The sequence below is a fragment of the Zonotrichia albicollis genome, chromosome W (genome assembly GCF_047830755.1).
Source record: "Zonotrichia albicollis isolate bZonAlb1 chromosome W, bZonAlb1.hap1, whole genome shotgun sequence".
NCBI lineage: Eukaryota > Metazoa > Chordata > Aves > Passeriformes > Passerellidae > Zonotrichia > Zonotrichia albicollis.
The window spans coordinates 12,520,054-12,538,156 of record NC_133859.1 but is presented as its reverse complement, the minus strand read 5'-3'; the positions used below and the strand labels follow the sequence as shown (position 1 = coordinate 12,538,156).

General features: G+C 43.9%; 1 protein-coding gene across 6 annotated transcripts in view; it reads left to right on the top strand.

Annotated features, from left to right (window-relative positions):
• Nucleotides 1-17,685, top strand: part of LOC141726957 (zinc finger protein 131-like) — a 49,527-nt gene extending 31,842 nt beyond the window's left edge. For all 6 annotated transcript variants that reach the window (XM_074532081.1, XM_074532085.1, XM_074532084.1 and 3 more), the window contains one exon: nt 610-17,685. In XM_074532081.1, the coding sequence (XP_074388182.1) occupies nt 610-1,272 (663 nt within the window). In that variant the 3' untranslated portion in view covers nt 1,273-17,685. The remainder of the gene's footprint in view (nt 1-609) is intronic.
• The last annotated feature ends 418 nt before the right edge of the window (nt 17,686-18,103 follow it).

The following is an 18,103-nucleotide window of genomic DNA, read 5'->3' as shown; positions in this document are numbered from 1 at the left end:
TGTCTGCAGTCAAAGCAGTACTTTTAGCTGGAAGAAACTTAAAAAGATGGAGTTTTAAGAGATTTTTATCTGCTAAAATCACTCAAATATTGTTTTTTGAAATGGCAAAATGTGAGAGTTTAGACTATCCAGCTAAATCTTACAATGCCATGAACAAATGAAAACTGATAAATAAAAGTAGGCTATTAGTACTGCATCTAGAACTTCAGTAAAAGGACAGTTTGAATTGCACTTTGATCATATGATTACATAAATAGATTTCTACTCAAAATTCTAGCATCAGACATTTATTGGGGTGTGAATCTGTATGTGAATTTCACATAAAGTTAAAATAGGAAAGCTTTTACATGCTGTACTGGCTGATTAATTTTGTAGGTATCCTCTGTATGCACAACTCAAAACAGCACACTGTATCTTAAAAATAAATAAATACCAGGTCTTCTGTTCATTTGAAGCTGATTTCTCTGCTTTTACCTCTAACATACATGGTGGAGTTTTTTAATCCAAGTAGCAAGACGCTATGCTATGTGAAGCCATGATCTGAAATAGGCACTATACTTTGTTATATTTCTGTTGGCACTGTTTAACACACTGTATCTTTTGTTTCAGGTTTGTAACAGTGTGTTTAACAGCTGGGATCAATTTAAAAATCATTTGGTAATACATACAGGTGTCAAACCCAACCACTGTACCTTATGTGATTTGTGGTTTATGCAAGGCAGTGAGCTAAGAAGGCATCTCAAAGACATGCACAATATTTCAGAACAAATAGTGACAGAAGAGATTCTTCCAGTGGAAGCTATGGAAGCTGAACCAGTAACATCAATGACTATAATAGAACAAGTGGAGCAAGTCCATGTCCTACCAGTAATTCAGGTACAAGTGGATCCTGCACAGGTAACTGTGAAACAGATGCACCAGGATCTCATACAGGAAAATCAAGTGAAAGGCACACAGATGGAGGAACTGCAAGAACGGGTGCAAATTAGTTATTTAGAAGTTGAACACATTCAGACTGAACAAGGTGCTGAAGTGCATGTGGAGCAATTACACGTTGGGCGTGTAAGTCGAATACAGGTGGAAGAAGTACAGGCAGAACTTATAGATGGAACAGACCTTGAACAAGTAGAATATGAAAGTGTTGATCAAGGAGAAGCAGAAGAAAATGAAACCAGTCAAGTAGATGATGCAGATATGGAAGATCATGAACAAGCTGAAGACTTAAAAACTCAGCAATTAGTGGACACACAGAATGAAAAGGTGGATAACTAGGACAAATGACCACACTGTGCAGCTTTAGGAATTAAGTACCCAATTATTTTTGGTAGCTTTTACATTGGTTTTTGAACCAATAGTCTGTGGTCACCTTTCCAATATGCTGTCCTTAGGAAGCTGGACAAGTGGACCAAAGTTAGTTTTCTTCATGTAGAACTAAACCTCTCCTATGTGAAAAATAACTTTACCATTCATGTAGTGCCATGGAACAGAAAACACCACAGCTTTGTTAGGATTTTAATAATGAACAGCTTGTATCATTTACCTCATCCCTAGGTATATGTAAGAGTAACTTTGCCTCTTTTCTTCTTGCTATAGAAGCAAACTCTTGTTATGGATTTGCAGGGTGTCTTTGGCAGAAGAATCAGTAACATCTGGTGGGTTCTAATGTAAGTGGATAATCAGGTACCTGTGAATTTTCTGGGCAGACTGTTTGTTTGCTGTTTCCTAACAGCAGTCCCTAACTTTCAGGCTGGGGAAAAAACATTGTTGCTGCATGTCTCAGAGCACAAAAATACTGTGCCTTTTCAACAGGAGTGAAATTTCCACAAAGCTCCTAGAGAGAGTGTTCAACCTAGTTCAATAAAAGGCAATGTGGATAATGTTATATTGCGCTTTATATTTTTGCTTAAAATTGTCAGCTGCTGATTTAGGGTTTTTTCATTAAATTTAGGAGGAGATGAGGGAGGAAACATTCCATGTGGAGGCAGCAGGACACTCTAAAAGGGACACTTTAAATTAGGAAAAGCTCAGTAGAATCTGTGGTAAACATGAGCTGGAAGAAAGCTACCAGCAGACACTTCTTTTATAAATTGTCGTTTGTCGTTTTTGAAAAGTAATATTTTTAAACATATAGAGAAGGCTTGTCTATACGGTATCAGGTTCCTAACTTCTTTTAATGAAATTCTGACATGTGACACAAAGACATTGTACTAGAAGTAAAAGCCATAGGTATGAATGCTAAAATGTGAATTGAAAAGTAGGAGTGCAAATATTTAATCAGTATTAGACAAAAAAACAATAGCATCTATGAAATATTGCATTATTTTCTTAATCCAATAAATTAGGAACAACTGAGTGACTGTCAATTACAGTGCCAGATCCCAGTGGCAAGAATCAATATAATTTTAATAACTTTACAGTAATGACCTATTAATCTTAAGTTTGTTTAGAAAATATTGTCTGGCTCTATGTTTAAGGATGATAAGGACTTCCAATTCTCAATTATTGCCTTGACATTAGAAGTGCCTCCCTATTTCTGAAAAACTTTGTTTTCAAAGCCCTAAGTAAAGGGAGGAATTTTTGCAAGGATGTTCCCTAATGCTCTTGGTATTCCTGTAGATCTTGCTTAAAATCAGGTTTTTCTAGTCAGTCTTCTCCAAATGCAAAATTATTTCTTGAGATTTTTGCTTTTATTTAGTATCCTTCAAAATGATTCTTGTGTTTCATCGTAAATAGCCTTGGAGAAACTGTTGCAAAACAAACATGAATCTCAATTAAAATTTCAAACAATTTAATTAATGTAATTTGCCTTTTTTTGTGATGTTTTGTGTCATGGTGTGTTGGGAGACTGAGAGATGACACGCCATTGAGGTTTCATGCATCAGAGAGCCTTTATTGGTGCACACAGCCCTTTTTATAGGCTATTCAAAAAACTCCACGTTCGACTCTGGTTACAACCCAGCTATTGACCAATAGCTACCTGCTTGCGTTCATATCATGGACTGGCTCTCTGTAGCCAAATCCCTCCTCCTCTTATGAGGCATACAGTCCATCTTATGCCATGATAGTTTGGTGTGGTGTTACATTTTAGTTAAATGGTATGCTCTGTCTCACCCCTCGAAAATGTATGGTTTATTCCAACCCTGTGATCCTCCCCTGAAGTATCATGTATCTGTAATCCCGCTGGCTCAAGTCTTATTCCGCGTCCACTTTGAATCTCCCTGTTAAGCTGTGAGAGGGAGATGAGATGCTCTCTTAGCCCTTCTCTCCCTAGGGTCTCCCTCTCTCCCCCTCCCTCCCTTCTCCCTCAGAAACTATGCTGCTCCCAGGGGTGGGACCCCCAATAAACCCTCATCTAATTAGCACCCTCAGAAGCCGTGTGGAGTCTCCTTGCCTGCCTGCTGCTACCAGTGAACATACAGCTTAGGGGGCCCTCGGGGACTCCCTCCAAACGAACTGCGACAAATGGCTCCCAACGTGCGGCTTGAGTACCGACAACCCTAAGACGAAAATGGACCTTCATCGCCCTGCCAGCACAGCGCAGAACCCCATGGAGCACTGCTTCTGCGCCGCCTCCAGCATCGCGGGGCGGCCCCGCCACCACCGCGCAGACACCCCGCGAGACATCACGCCGCCGTTGCACCATCACAGCCCGCGCGGCTTTTCAGATCACCGCCAGCAGCTGCCGGCTCCCCTGCGCCACGTGGCCACCACGTGGCTGCTCGGAATCGCCGGGAACTGCCGCCGCTCGCCGGGAGCTGAGCCCACTGTCCCCTGCCCGGAGGCGGCGGGAGAGGGCCCCGCAGAGCGGGCAGGCCGTGCGGATTGCCGAACCTGAGCAGCCGCTGCCCTGGACCACAGCAGCGACAAAAGAAGAAACCAAAGCCCACCAGTTTCCGCGGGGGAGCCACCAGACAAGCAAGAAGCAGTTTTCAGCTTTGCCCGAGCCCTGCACCCCCCCCCCTCCAAAACTGCTTTCGTCAGTTTTGTGACCTCTTTCCTCGGTTTTATTCTCTCCCCCCCTTGCTGCTCTTTCTCCCTAACTCCATCCCTAACCTGCCTTCCCCTTAACAAACCCCCAGGAGTCCACTCGGTCCTGCTAAGCTCGGCACAGCAGCCACACGGCTAAGCCTCAACATTTTGTTGAATTGAAAATTCTACTTTATGATCTCTTTCCCCTGTTACTCCAGGAGCAGAATAATATCCTTCTCTGCAATCCATACCCCTTTTTTCCTTATTTTGGGTAGTTCACCGGGAGCAAACTGCTCAAAGGTGCAGGGTACCCCGAAAAGGTTTTTATTTCGCAGAGTCCCTGGCTCCCCATAACCTCCCCAATTCCCAATCCCTATCCACTTGTTCTAGCTGAAAAGAGCTCGTCAGCTAGAACTTTTATCCTAAAACCCTCTAACCTTTTTATCATTCTGATCCAATATCTGTCTTCTCTCCATTTCCCTCCCATTCCCATGAAGTAGTTCTTATAATTATGCGTTTCTAGTTTAAATGCGTGTTCATATTGCAGATTGTCATGTTTTCACTTTTAGAAAGCAAGGGTCTGTCAGGTCACAAGGGTAGATCCAAGGAGAAGCAGTTTTTGATTGTTTCTTTAATAGCAAGTGTTCAGATAGTATTAGACTGCTGAATCAAAATCACTGTTGGGTTTATGCTGTCCTCGGTAGGTTCTTAGGGTGACTGATAACCTAAAATGGTGTCTGGGAAAGTATTTTGACGGTTTTTTGATGAATGCTCCCTGAGTATAGGTAGTAGCTGAAGCCTAATTTCTTTTTGTTTTTCCTTTAATGACCTAAAACTGGGGAGTCTTTTGGGTTAAACCAGTTGGAAGGCAAAAGCAGCGGTAAAGCTCAGATCCAAGGGTGAGAATCTGTCGAAGGAAGGGGACCAGTACACCAGCTGGTTCATCACAGGTCCAGTTTATTGAAAAAAGCATCAAACACTTATACAACAAATAATAAGCCTATGAATATTCTGTAAGCCAAGCAATGTATTGGTTAAACTATACCATGAACTCTTCCTCATTCCTTAGGGGTTACATCTCTCTTTTCTCATGTCTCTTTCACTATTAGTTATCATACTACAGCTAGGCCCAAGGACACGCTATCTAGCAGGTGTAGGATTTGAAATTAGCCACGGCTTTGTACTTTTCCAGTTTCTAGCAGCTAAATTCCCAACATCTCCCCTGTTTTTATTTTTTGGAAAAAGCAAAATTCTATGGGCTAACTGTGTCACGCTCTTTGCAACACAAGAATAGGCAATTCTAACAACTAAACAGGATTCTCAGCTAGCAAGGTTTCTCTCTTATAAGGGATCTAAGCCAGTGAAACAAACTAAAAAGGCTATCACTATTTATAGGATATGCTATACGACAAATACAAAAAGAATTCTATGTGCTACAAGGCTCAAACAAAACTCAGGTGTGCTAATACAACCTACAAAAATAAGCTAAAGGAGTAACATGTGCGCAGGTTTCACCTGCGTTGATTGTTTGGTAAGTTTGCTTTCTATCTTCAAACAGCAGAGATACTTCAAACAGGAATGGCTTTACTCACAAATGCTTCTGATTGTTCCTTTTAAATAAAGTTTCTCTGATGTTCACAACAACACTTTGCACACAAGTCATAAAATAAACGTCTATCATAAAAGTATAAATCTATCTAACATCATTTAAACTTATCTTTACTTAAACTTAACAGATTTTTAACTCAACAGAACTAAACCTTAACAGAACTTAAAATTAACAGATTTTCAAATCAAGGAAACTTACATATAAAATCACTTAAATCTAACAAAACTTAACTTTAACAAAACATAACTGACTCTAAATTTTATATAACTTAAACCTAATATAATTTAAACTTAACAGAATCTAACTTTACTTAAACTTAATAACACTTTAACTTAACAGAAATTAAACTAAACAGCACTTAAACTTAACAGGAGACAAACTTAACAAAACTTAACAGTATTTAACATTTAATAACACTTAAAAGATAATTTAACTTAAACTACTTAATAACAAATAAAACTTACTAAATAAAATGAAATATAGCATTTACTATAACTTACAGGCCTGATTCTAAAATACTAAGCTAAAACAACTTTCTTCACGTGTTTGCTGCAGCATTTTTATACTTAAATGCACTTAAACATAATGAGTTTATTCAAGGTATACCTGTGGAAAAATTCTTTTTAATTCAGTGCATGCTTTTACATCTATCACATCTAAACAAAGCTTAAAAAATACAAAAAACACACTCATTACATCTTACTTCTACAATCACTTTAACACATTTTTAACATTTTAAAATTTTTCAAAATATAATTTTAGAGTCTGATGTTTCACCGACTGAGTTATTTGGGCTTCTGATATTTAAAGTCTCTGCCAGGAAGAACAAAAAGTCTTTTTAACTTAGGTAAGAAACGTCTCGATAGTAATTGTCCTTGGTGTCGCTTGTTTATTTTCACTGGTTTCTTAATTGCAGTAGGGATCTTTTCTTTTGTTGACAAAAGTCACATTTATTATGGCTGTTAGGTCTAAAGCTGAAGCTTTTTGCCGGCTGCGGGACGGAGGGAGAAACACTGGCGCTGGAAAAGTGCTCCGGTCCCGCGGCGCTTGTGTCGGAGAGGGCGACCCCCCCGCGCTGGGTTCTTTGTTTCGCAAAACTTGCCGACAGGCTGAATCACTGCATGCGCTGCACCCGTGGCCGCGTGGGTTGCTCCCCCCGCGGCAGCTCCGCTCCCCTGCCGCTGCCGCCGCTACCGCTGCTGCAGCGTAATATTCCAGGCGGCCGCTCGCCGCGGCTGCTCTCCATGGCGCAGCGCTCATGCCGAGTTTGGAGGGGCACAGCCCCGCAGGCCCACCGAGCCGCAGCTACTGCTGTGCATTCAGAGACATGCTGAAGCAGTGTGTTGTACATCACCCGCCATGGCTTGCTCAGTTTCTTTGCTGATTTATCATCTTCTAACACTGCTTCCCACAGTATATCCCCAAATTTTCTCCATTCTGAGAGTTCATGGACCGTATGTTGGGTTAAGGAAAACTTCTTTAGCATAGCCGTAGGGTAACAACCCTAGTAGCTCCTTTTTTAAATCTATCTCCTTTAGTCCTCGCCTTTCTAAATATGCGGTGAATAAATTATGTGCTGCTTGCCTATTCATACCTATTTCGTGAGCGCTCTTTGCAGCTTTCCAGGCTCCGGCAGACACGTATGGCTCGAGTCACCGATGTGAACCCCGAGGGTGCTTCAAAATTCCGGCACCATCTCGGCTGCAAACAGGACCCAACTCCAACTTCCTCGACCGTGGAGTGTTCTCCCCCTTTTTCTTTTAGTGCGAGACGAGGGGTCAGCGTTCGGGGTCAACCATTTGTCGAAGGAAGGGGACCAGGACACCAGCTGGTTCATCACAGGTCCAGTTTATTGAAAAAAGCATCAAACACATGCAACAAATAATAAGCCTATGAATATTCTGTAAGCCAAGCAATGTATTGGTTAAACTATACCATGAACTCTTCTTTATTCCTTAGGGGTTACATCTCTCTTTTCTCATGTCTCTTTCATTATTAGTTATCATACTACAGCTAGGCCCAAGGACATGCTATCTAGCAGGTGTAGAATTTGGAATTAGCCATGGCTTTGTACTTTTCCAGTCTCTAAATTCCCAACAGCTAAATTCCCAACAAGAATCTGAGGCCACAAACCTGCCTGGAGTCTGGGGGGCTCCAGATGATTCCCTGTCCCTGAGAGGGGGAGCAGAAGTCATCACCACAGCCTAAACTGGGGACTGTGGTGGTCCGAAAAGCCAGTTGGAAAAAGTTAGACATCATTAGGCCAGTCACGCTGAAAAGGCCAATCCCAAAACTCTCATATGAGCTTAGTGTATAAAGCTAAAGCCCTTTAAGCACTTGCCCATGCTTTAAATTTGTTTAAAATCTGCAATATGGACCCACATAACCCGTTTATTACAATTAAATGCTCATTTTATCTTTAATACCTACCACCAAAGGCAAACATCAGGTCAAATTGACTGTTTAAAACATAATCCTCACTGGAATTGTATTTATTTTTATGCTGTGAAACTGTGTAATTACTGCTTCATTTTTAAAATTGTTAATTTTCATATTTCTCTTTATCGTTTCTTTCTAACAAAAAAAGAGTGAATTGTGGTGTTACATTTTAGTTAAATGGTATGCTCTGTCTCACCCCTCGAAAATGTACGGTTTATTCCAAGCCTGTGATCCTCTCCTGAAATATCATGTATCTGTAATCCCATTGGCCCAAGTCTTATTCCATGCCCACTTTGAATCTCCCTGTTAAGCTGTGAGAAGGAGACTAAATGCTCTCTTGACCCTTTGCTCTCTCTTAGCCCTTCTCTCCCTAGGCTCTCTCTCTCCCCCTCCTCCTCCCTCCCCCTTCCCCCCCTTCTCCCTCAGAAACTATGTTGCTCCCAGGGGTGGGACCCCCAATAAACCCTCATCTAATTAGCACCCTCAGAAGCCGTGTGGAGTCTCCTTGCCTGCCTGCTGCTACCAGTGAACATAGAGCTTAGGGGGCCCCCCAGGGACTCCCCAGGGAGCCTCCCCCGAAATGAACGGCAACAGTTTTGTATATTCTGAGATGCAAATAATATGGGATGAGATTCTGTGCAGAGAAAAGAATGTCCTGATGTTAATCATGAAAGTAAAAGATAGCTATTGGATTTATACCTGGCTTCTGATAAGAAGCCTGTCTTTTTAAACATGGAGGGAGTGTGTAATATGCTTAGCTGCATAACACTAAATTTTTAGGCATTTATGCATATAGACACCAGATCTGTATCAGTGGAATTAAAGGAACAATCTGGTTGTGTCTAATTAATGAAACTAACTTAAGCAATTTAAGTCCAATGTAAATTGAGCAGTTAGGTGATATTGATAGCAGGGCTATAATTTGGTAAGCACAGTTGAGCTATTTTTTTGTTCTGTTTGATCTCCTTTTTAAGAACAGCCTGCAAATTTGGTAGGAGAAAAATGATGCTTTGTTGTTGTGCCCAGTGCTGCCTCTATACAGACTTGTGTTGAGCCTGGGTGGAAATGCAGTGGAGGCATGACCAAACCTCTCCTCACTGAGGGACAGGGTGAAAGGCTCTTAATAACTCCACTGGAAAGTGTTTCCCTTTGCAACCCCCTCTTCCCTAGAATTTCCTTCTCAAATTGCTTCTACCAGTGGAGTCCCCCATGCCTCCTTACTGCAACTGCAGGAGTGATGATTGACTTGGAGAGTCAAGTTCTGGATGCCCTCAATAACAGCACCTTGCCATCCTCTTTCTGCCACAAATGTCTGTATAGACCTACAGACCTCTCCAAACTATATACCTATGCACCACTGGAGGAGTTATTTCCTTTAAATAAGTATATACTGCTGGTTCCCAGAGTGCCCTGTGTTATGCAGGTACTGGTCTGTAGCTTGCAATGAGGCAGCATGCAGCTGCACTTTTTGCCTGGTGCCTGCAGTGGGCTGTGTCACATGAAGGGAATGCTTGAATTTATGCTGAATGAAACTAATTGGCCTAAAGCACTGAGGTCTAGGCAGTGAGAAATGGAAAAGGTGCAATGAACAAAAACCTGTGAGGTGTGTCTGGATACAAAATAAAAAGTGAACATTAAATTGAGACTTGTGGATTTATATACAATATTCATGAGAGGCCACTGTAGCAGGCACAGGGCCTGCAATGCCTCCATGGCGTTCAGCAGCCTAAGAAATGCCGTGTCATGATGACCAGACCTAAGAAGCCCTTCCTCTGCCTTTGGACCATTGCTTATCTCTCTGTAAGACTATAGGTCACATTCGCCTCGACCCTTACTATTGGACAATTTCTAAAACTCCAGTATACTGTATAAACCCCTACTTTTGCCCAGTTTGACAGAAGAGCTGTCCCTGAGAACCTTTGCAGAAGACTTCAATAAAGACATCTCTGTGGAACCTTTCACAGCCTTTTCCTCTGTCTCCTTGCGTCTGCCTAAGGCACTTAGCAAGCTAAAGAGCTGAAATCACAAATGAGATGATAATCACTAAAGAGCAGATTTCACTTAAGAGCTGAGCTTGCTAAAGTAGCCTGTGGCTGGGAGCTGCCTGGGAGCCCAGGCAGGCTGTGCTGAACAGGACTGCGCTATCCGGACCTGCAACAGCCAGCCGGGGATACCCTGAAACTCGGCCAAGGCGCGCATTAAGTCAGCCACAAGCTACTTCTTAAAGAAGGGCAGGGAGAGGAAAGGGTGCTGATCAATAGTTTGAGATTTGCCAAGTTATTCACACAATATTAGAAAGGATTAGCTGTTTTTTTTTTTGAAAACAGTTGCAAAAGCATGTTTCATCTGCAGACTTATGAGGATGGAATTGGATGTCAGTCCTGTGTGAGATGGTCACTAGAGGAGGAGCATGCAGCTTCTACTGTTTCGTGCTTGCAGAGGAATTTTTAATTAGGTAATGGTGCAGAATATGGTAGTCTCTTACACCAATTCTGTAACTCAATATTATTTCGAATGAGGAAACATTTAAATAGATATTTAATTTGGTTGTTTACTTTTAAGGAATAAAGTATGTGTTCTATATGGACTATTGTGAAAATGTAACATGCAGTTTTTCACAGACATCTTTTGTGAAAAATCCTTTCTTTAGGATTTTTCCTTCTGGGAAGCTGAGGCCCCAGAAAAAAAAAAGTAAACAATGGTTATCTGCTGCTGTGGAATGCAACAGGTGTACCTGTGATTGGCCCATGTTGCATGTGTACAATTAAGGGCCAATCAAAGACCGAGCTCTCTCTGGGAGAATCAGAGAGAGCTCCTTTGTTGATTCATTCTTTTTCTATTCTCAGCATAGCAAGCTTCTGAACTTTTCTCTCTATTCCTTTTAGTATAGTCTTAATGTAATATATATCATAAATTAATAAATCCAGCCTTCTGATCATGGAGTCAAGATTCTCGTCTATCTCTTCACCCCTGGAAAACCCTTGCAAGCCCAGTAAAATCTGGTGAACCCCGACTGAGGACAAAAATCAATTTGAGGAGACCAGAGGAGCAAATTGCTGCACTGGGTGAACCCGAATGTGCAGCATAGATGGTTGCTTCACAAGTGACCACAGAAGTGGATTTTAGCCAGGAGCTGAAAAACTGAAGATCCGCACTTGGACAGAGTTCACAGCCAAGGCTGACTGTAATAAGTAACAACATATTTGTTCATTAATAGCTAGATAATTTAAATTATAAAACAATAGCTAAATAGCTCTTGTTTAGCAGGATACCTATGCAGCCACGTATGGGAAAACTTTTAAGGAATTGCTTGGGTTACAAACCCCCCCCTCTGGTAACCAGATACAGCTACATCTGGTAACAATTACTAACCTCACTAGAATAGCTTGCTTCGCAAAATTCCATCCCATAGATATAGGAGACTTTCTGAAACACATATGGTAACAATTATTAACCTTGCAAGAATGCTTAGCTTGTAAAAATTAGACTTATAGATATGCCTTATAAGGAAAGCGGAAAAAGAGGAAGACTTGGGGCCTTCATCCCACGACCACCAGAAGGCAGAAAAAAAGACCCCCTAGCAACTGGAGGAGTAAGCGCAGAAGACGGACCACGTCATCCAGGAATCCGGAGAAAAAGGACAATAAAAAGCGAACTTTAAAGGGGGAAAGGTGCACGCCTAAGAGGAGCAAAGACTCCGGACCGCCCAGCGCTGAATCTTGCTTATTCTTGCTTGCATAATAATAAAGATAATTGTACGGTTCTTAAATTTGGTTGATTCGTTTATCACACTGACCACAAAGTGAACCTTCTGAAAAACCTCCGGGAAGATGTTCGGAAAGAGCAGCAGCACCATGGAGCTGGCCGGAGCATGCTGGACTCTTTCAAAAGGTACTGTTGGCTTTTCCCTTCCTGAAGATGCAGCCTTTCGTAGTTTGCAGCTGTTCATATGGGGGACGCCACTCTTAGAGGATGAGGTTCATTTTTCTCCTTCAGAGAAGAAACTTATTGCCCTCTGGCAAAAATGGGGTGAAGAGGATGGAATTCTCTTGTTGGAGACAGATTTCTATGAGTTTTTTTCGCTGAGCAAAGCTTTTTGGGTTCTTTACTAACATGCTGTATGCTCTGGATGTTTTCCTATGGGAGTGCATGGAATCCATTTTCCAATTCGTTTGGGGCCGTGGTGTGGGATTCCCCTGCGTCTACCCAGTCTCCTTCTGTGTACTCTTTTCTATCTTGAAGCGGAGAGCAGCTGTTTTTCCCTGGATTGCTAACTGCAACGGGCTTGCTCCATTTCCCCCGAATTCAGCGGGAGAAGACCCTTTGTGGGATGATCTGCTGCTTCCTAGCTCCTTGCTTCCTGGCGGGGGGGGTGAAATTTTGCCACGAAAAGTTTTTTTTACTCTGTGTCCAGAGCATGCTCAGATGGAGCGGTCCTTCTCCCTCTCTGGGGGGATGGGAGGTGGCGGCCCCGCCACAGCCAGCGCCGCGGGTACCGCCCCTGGCAGCCCGGCAGGCGTCGCCCCAACCAGCGCCGCGAGCACCGCCCCTGGCACCTCCCAGACCCGCCCCGTGGGTGCGGCCACCTCCCCGGGCGATCCCGCCTGCGTCACCGCCGGCGTCCACGCCTGCGCCTGAGAGCTCAGAAACACCGCTCCCTGCGCCTGCGCCGATGTTGCTAAGCAACAGCGATCCTCCGCCGCCGCCCCTCCCAGCGGCTCCGGCGCTGCCTGTGCCAGCTCCGCCACTGCCCGTCCACACTCCTCTGGAGATTGCGGCTGCGCCTCCGCATCTGACCGCAGAGCCAGTGGCAGAAGACGCTGCCAACCCCACGCCCTGCCTGCTGCCTCTCCCAGAGCCAGGCGAGACGGCAGCGGCGTGTTCCCGCGCATCCCCGCCGCCTCAAACCGCACCAGTCCCTGTTCAGGATGGTGCTGAAGACGACGCCGAACCCGCGGGACTCTCGGAGCGGCCTACGGCCGCTCCTACACCCAGCGTGGCTTCCCCCCTGAGTTTTTTGGATTGTCCCGGGGCTGCCCCTGTCGGGGAAGCTGGGACAGGGAAAGAGGGCGTCAGCTGCTCCTTCCGTGGAGCAGGCACGGCCTGACAGCTGGGAGCGGGGACAGCCCGTCTGCCGGCTTTCAAGATCAGCATTCTCGGCGGGTTAGGGAGTGTTTGGTCAGTTGCTGCCCCTCGGAGGTTGCCATCTCTGCCGCCCCTCGTGCGCCCTAGCGGCGGGGGTCAGGTGCGTCCCGAAAGTTCTACCTTTGGTCCCCAGCCCGGAGGGGGTGGTGCTGTGAGGCAGATGGGAGACACACCTGTTGCATTTGCAGTGCAGAGGTAGAGGGCACAGCTGGAAGAGATCATGGCTTGTTTGCTGTGGGAAACAAACATTCCTAGAACCGAGATGAGGATTTTTGGGGCTGCTTCTATTTCCCTCACTGCTCGCATGCCTCAGTGGTTTTGGGGAATGGAAGCGTCTCACCAACCGTGCTGCCGTTGTACTGGCAGCAGAGTGCAGGCCTGTGGGAATGCAGAGCCTGTCTCGTGGGTTTGGCCTGGGCTGTTGGGCCCAGATCCCTGGGCCAGGGCCACCGCCTGGCCTCCTGGTGGATTTGGGGGTTTTGCTTTTCCCTACTGGCCCTGGCCCGCCTTTTGTGGGCCAGCTTTGGGGTTCCTGGTCCGTCCATGGGCCAGGGCCCCCCAGGGCCTTTCTCTGGCTGCTCTGCTGCTGCTGCTCTTTTCGACCACCCAAAAAAAAAAAAATTGAATAAAAAAGGATTGAAATAGCTGGCAGCAGCTCTGAAGCATTGAAGGGCCAGAAAAGGACATTCCAGAAGTTGTTTCAAATTGCTTGAAAGTGTTTGAAATTGTTTGATGACTGTCAGTGGTTTTTGATAACTATTGATGGACTTTTCTGCAGCAAGCCTGTTTCAGGACCAAAAAGGACTTTCAGATATGTCCCAGAGGAACATCTTCAGTCCATTGACTTTTCCTGAAGCTCAGCTGCTTGGACTTGAATTTTCTTTGCATTGTTTTTTGCATTTTCTTAGATTGTAAGATTGTTTTAGTGATATGTTAGTATTGTATGTTCTACGGGTGAAGAAATCCCCTGTTCATTCCACACCAGCATTTTTTCTTTTTAATATTTTGGAATTTAAAGGGTGGAATGTCACAGACATCTTTTGTGAAAAATCCTTTCTTTAGGATTTTTCCCTCTTCTGGAAGGCTGAGGCCCCAGAAAAAGAATGTAAACAATGGTTATCTGCTGCTGTGGAATGCAACAGGTGCACCTGTGATTGGCCTATGTTGCATGTGTACAATTAAGGGCCAATCAAAGACCGAGCTCTCTCGGGGAGAGAATCAGAGAGAGCTCCTTTGTTTATTCATTCCTTTTCTATTCTTAGCATAGCAAGCTTCTGAGAACTTTTTCTCTCTATTCCTTTTAGTATAGTATTAAGGTAATATATATCATAAAATAATAAATCAAGCCTTCTGAACTTGAGGTCAAGATTCTCGCCTCTCTCTTCACCCTGCAACCCTTGCATGCCCTGTAACACAGTTAGAAATTTTTTTTGTTATTTTTAACAACTTCCTTCTTAAACTGTAGTGCTTGCTTCTAGAAAATAATTTTCAAATTAAAGCAACCTGTTTACAATGAAAATACAAATAATTTGTAGCTTGTTGAACACTTAGCAGCTCAGGCAGGTACAACAGAACCTGGAGCTCACTAGCTCAGATCTTGTAAAGCTTTAGCCATGGCTAGAGATAACTGTGGGAGCATGCCTGTGTTTGCAACCTGGCCAGAGCTTTGTGTGTGGCGTGAGTAATGCTCTCACAGCTCCCTCATACTTCTTTCCCTAACTGACATCTATAAACATCTCTGCTGGGACTTGTCTTTCTGATTCCTTTGAGAGTTTGGTGGCCCACTGAGGAAATAATTTGTACCATTAAAAGATCTGAAACTAGAAAGGGAAGTGCAGCATGTAAATCCTAGGGTAAGGGTCTCTAACATGGGAGTACAATGACCCGAAGGGTGTAAGTGGTGTGCAGGGGGCTGTGCCTGGCAGGTGATAGCCAGTCGTGGGATTGCAGCCCCTTGCCGCCAGAGCTGTCCAAGGTTTTGTAACAGAGATGGCTGCAGTGGCTGACTAGCCTGGACTGCAAGCCCTCTCAGCTGGGGTGTTGGGAGTTGGGCAAGCAGGGGATGTGGGGAGGCAAGGAGGTCTGTCCCCATCTCATGAGAAGAGTGATGGCAGGTGGTTGGCAGGAACTGCAGCAGTGCTGAGGCCCACAATCCCAGGCAGGCCTCCTCTGCCCAGAGTTAGCCTGCTGAAAGGTTGAAAGACGCAGTGAAGCACTGCAAAGCCGAGGCTGGAGGCAATGGGGAGGGAACCAATTTTCAGGTACAGCGGTGGAACCACAACACCAATGGTGGTCAGCTATGTCCCCTGCTCGGGTGGAGATCTGGCCCCTGGAGGTGGCACTGCCTCAGCCAAGTGTCCCAGGCTGCTCCTTGTCAGATTCTGCAAATGTATTTTTGTGGGAAAGGAAGGCTGAGCCACTGCATGTTGCCAGCTTGCTGTGAACATGCATGGACTCCTCACACCCGTATGTGCTGAGTTTTATAATTTTGGTGCTCTTCCAGCACAACTGAGTCTTAAAGCTTTTGCCAAGGTGTTATGGGTTGACCCTGGCTGAACAGATGCCCACCAAGCCACTCTATCACTCCACTCTTCAAGTGGACATGGGAGAGAAAATATAATGAAAGACACATGGGTGGAGATAAGGTCAGGGGAAGATCACTCACCAAATACCATCATGGGCAAAACAACTCAATTTGGGGAAACTAGCTTCATTTATTATCAATCAAATCAAATTAGGATAGTGAGAAAATAAAAACTAAATCTTAAAACACCTTCCCCTAACCCTTCCTTTATTTCTGGGCCTAACTTTAAACCCAAATTCTTTACCTCTTCCCCCTCATCAGTGCAAGGGGACGGGGAATGGGGCTGTAGTCAGTTCACACATTCTCTGCTGCTCCTTCTTCCTCAGGGGAGGACTCTTCCCCTCCTCCAATGTGGGTCCCTTTCCACGAGGTCAGTCCTTCTGGCACAGCCTGCTCCAGCATGGGCTCCTTCAGAGCCTGCAGGTGGATCTCTGCTCCCCCATGGACTGCAGGGCCACAGCTGCCTCACCATGGACTGCACCACAGGCTGCAGGGGAATCTCAACTCTGGCACCTGAAGCACCTCCTGCCCCTCCTTCTGCACTGACCTGGGTGTCTGCAGTTGTTCCTCTCACATATTCTCACCCTGCTCTCCCAGCTGCTGTTGTTTCACAATTTTTCTTCCCTTCTTAAATATGTTATCCCAGAGGCACTGCCCCTAGAGAAGTTTTAATAATTTCAGTAGTATTTGTTGCTGCTGTTTAAATTTGTATGCTAATTTGCTTAGAGAAAGTATACTGGCTAAAGGGAACTTTTTTCTTCATAAAGTTACTGGTATAAGATCCCACATTTTTCTAATGCTGACTTTTCTTTAACATATTTTAAACAAAATTAGGTGTTTCCAATTGTTCCCTTCAGCTGGAGGTCTAATTCTGCATATCCTTTGCTGGGGCTGTAATCTGATTAATGAAAATGCTGTCATATCCTGGTGCTTTGTTCTAATAAAGGAGCACAGAAACCCACTGGCTTTCAGGGGCCATGCTGCAAGAATGGTGCTTCATGGGCAGACTTGCCTAGGGGCCACACAAATGAATTTCACAGAGGTGAGGGGAGAAGAGGGGGTTTTGCTGTTAAAATTGAATAAACAAGGCACAGTGCCAATGTGTTTTTAAATTGTTGTTTACATGCAGATTATTTGAAAGACATGTATTTTTTCTGACACCTTCTTCTTATGCTAGGGCTAATTGGAGCCTGAAACCAAAACATTTTCAGTCTAAGAAATTCCATACTGTATTTAACATAAGAAGCATATGAGTAATTCTATGGAAGAAACCAGAACATGCTTCTGTGTTTTCTGGATTGGGTTATTATTCCTTATATTGTGTACTGTTCATATAGCTTTAGAGTGGCTGGCACAGTTATTGATAAACAGAATAGCATGTGTCACAAGAAATTTGTAGTTTCAGGGCTTTCTCCTTTAAGGATATAGACTGATGTTTCAGTTGATTCACACCAAATAGATTTGTTGAAGACATGAGTATGCATATATGTTACAGCATGTTTAGATTGCCCCCCTCCACAGTTAAGGAGGGAAATACAGTAAACTAAAAATTGGTACTGTGGCGGTTTCAGTTCAAAACCAGGCAGAAATACCAATTTCGTGTAGTGGTTTTGGTTCGCAAATCTGAAATTTCACCAATTTTGAGATTTCCTGGCCAATGCACTAAAGAGTGTGGCAGGTTCAGTGCTGGCCTGTCACCCTGGTTTTTTAAGATTTTCTAAGCTTTCTGATGTTGACATTCCTGGAGTGAATTTTCTCACACACTTTCTGTAAATAACTCATTGTTTTTCATTCCTTTATGGAGGAGGAGAGAGTTGATGGACTGTTGGTTTGACCAGTGACATTGCAGAGGTGTCAGTGTCACCTTCCAATTCACTGTCACTTTTGTAAAGCTATAAATATTGGAGTCAGAGAATAAAACTTCCCTTTTTTCCCTTCACCTTGAGTGGTGGTGTGCTTGTGTTTTCTCGTGTCCTTCAGCGACACTGGCCAATCACCAGTGCACTCACTTCCTGCTGTGAGATAGGATTAGGAGAAAGGCAAAACAGGCTCAAAACTTTAAAAGGGTGTAAAGAAAATTTTATTAACAGTAACTAAAAGGAAAAAAAGTAGTAGGAATCAAAAGAAACCCTTCAGAACACTTCTCACTCCACAACCTTTTCCACTGACAATGTAAAGAAACTGTTATAAATGATCAATCGAGAAGCCAAATTATCAAAAATGAGAAAAGATTTTATTTATTTTTTCTGTGATCAAAATACGGTCCTCAAAACCACCACAGCCAAAGAGACAGCGTCGAGCCCAAGTTTGGCGCTGGGTGAACCTGGATCTGACCTCTATCGCACCGGACCCTTCCC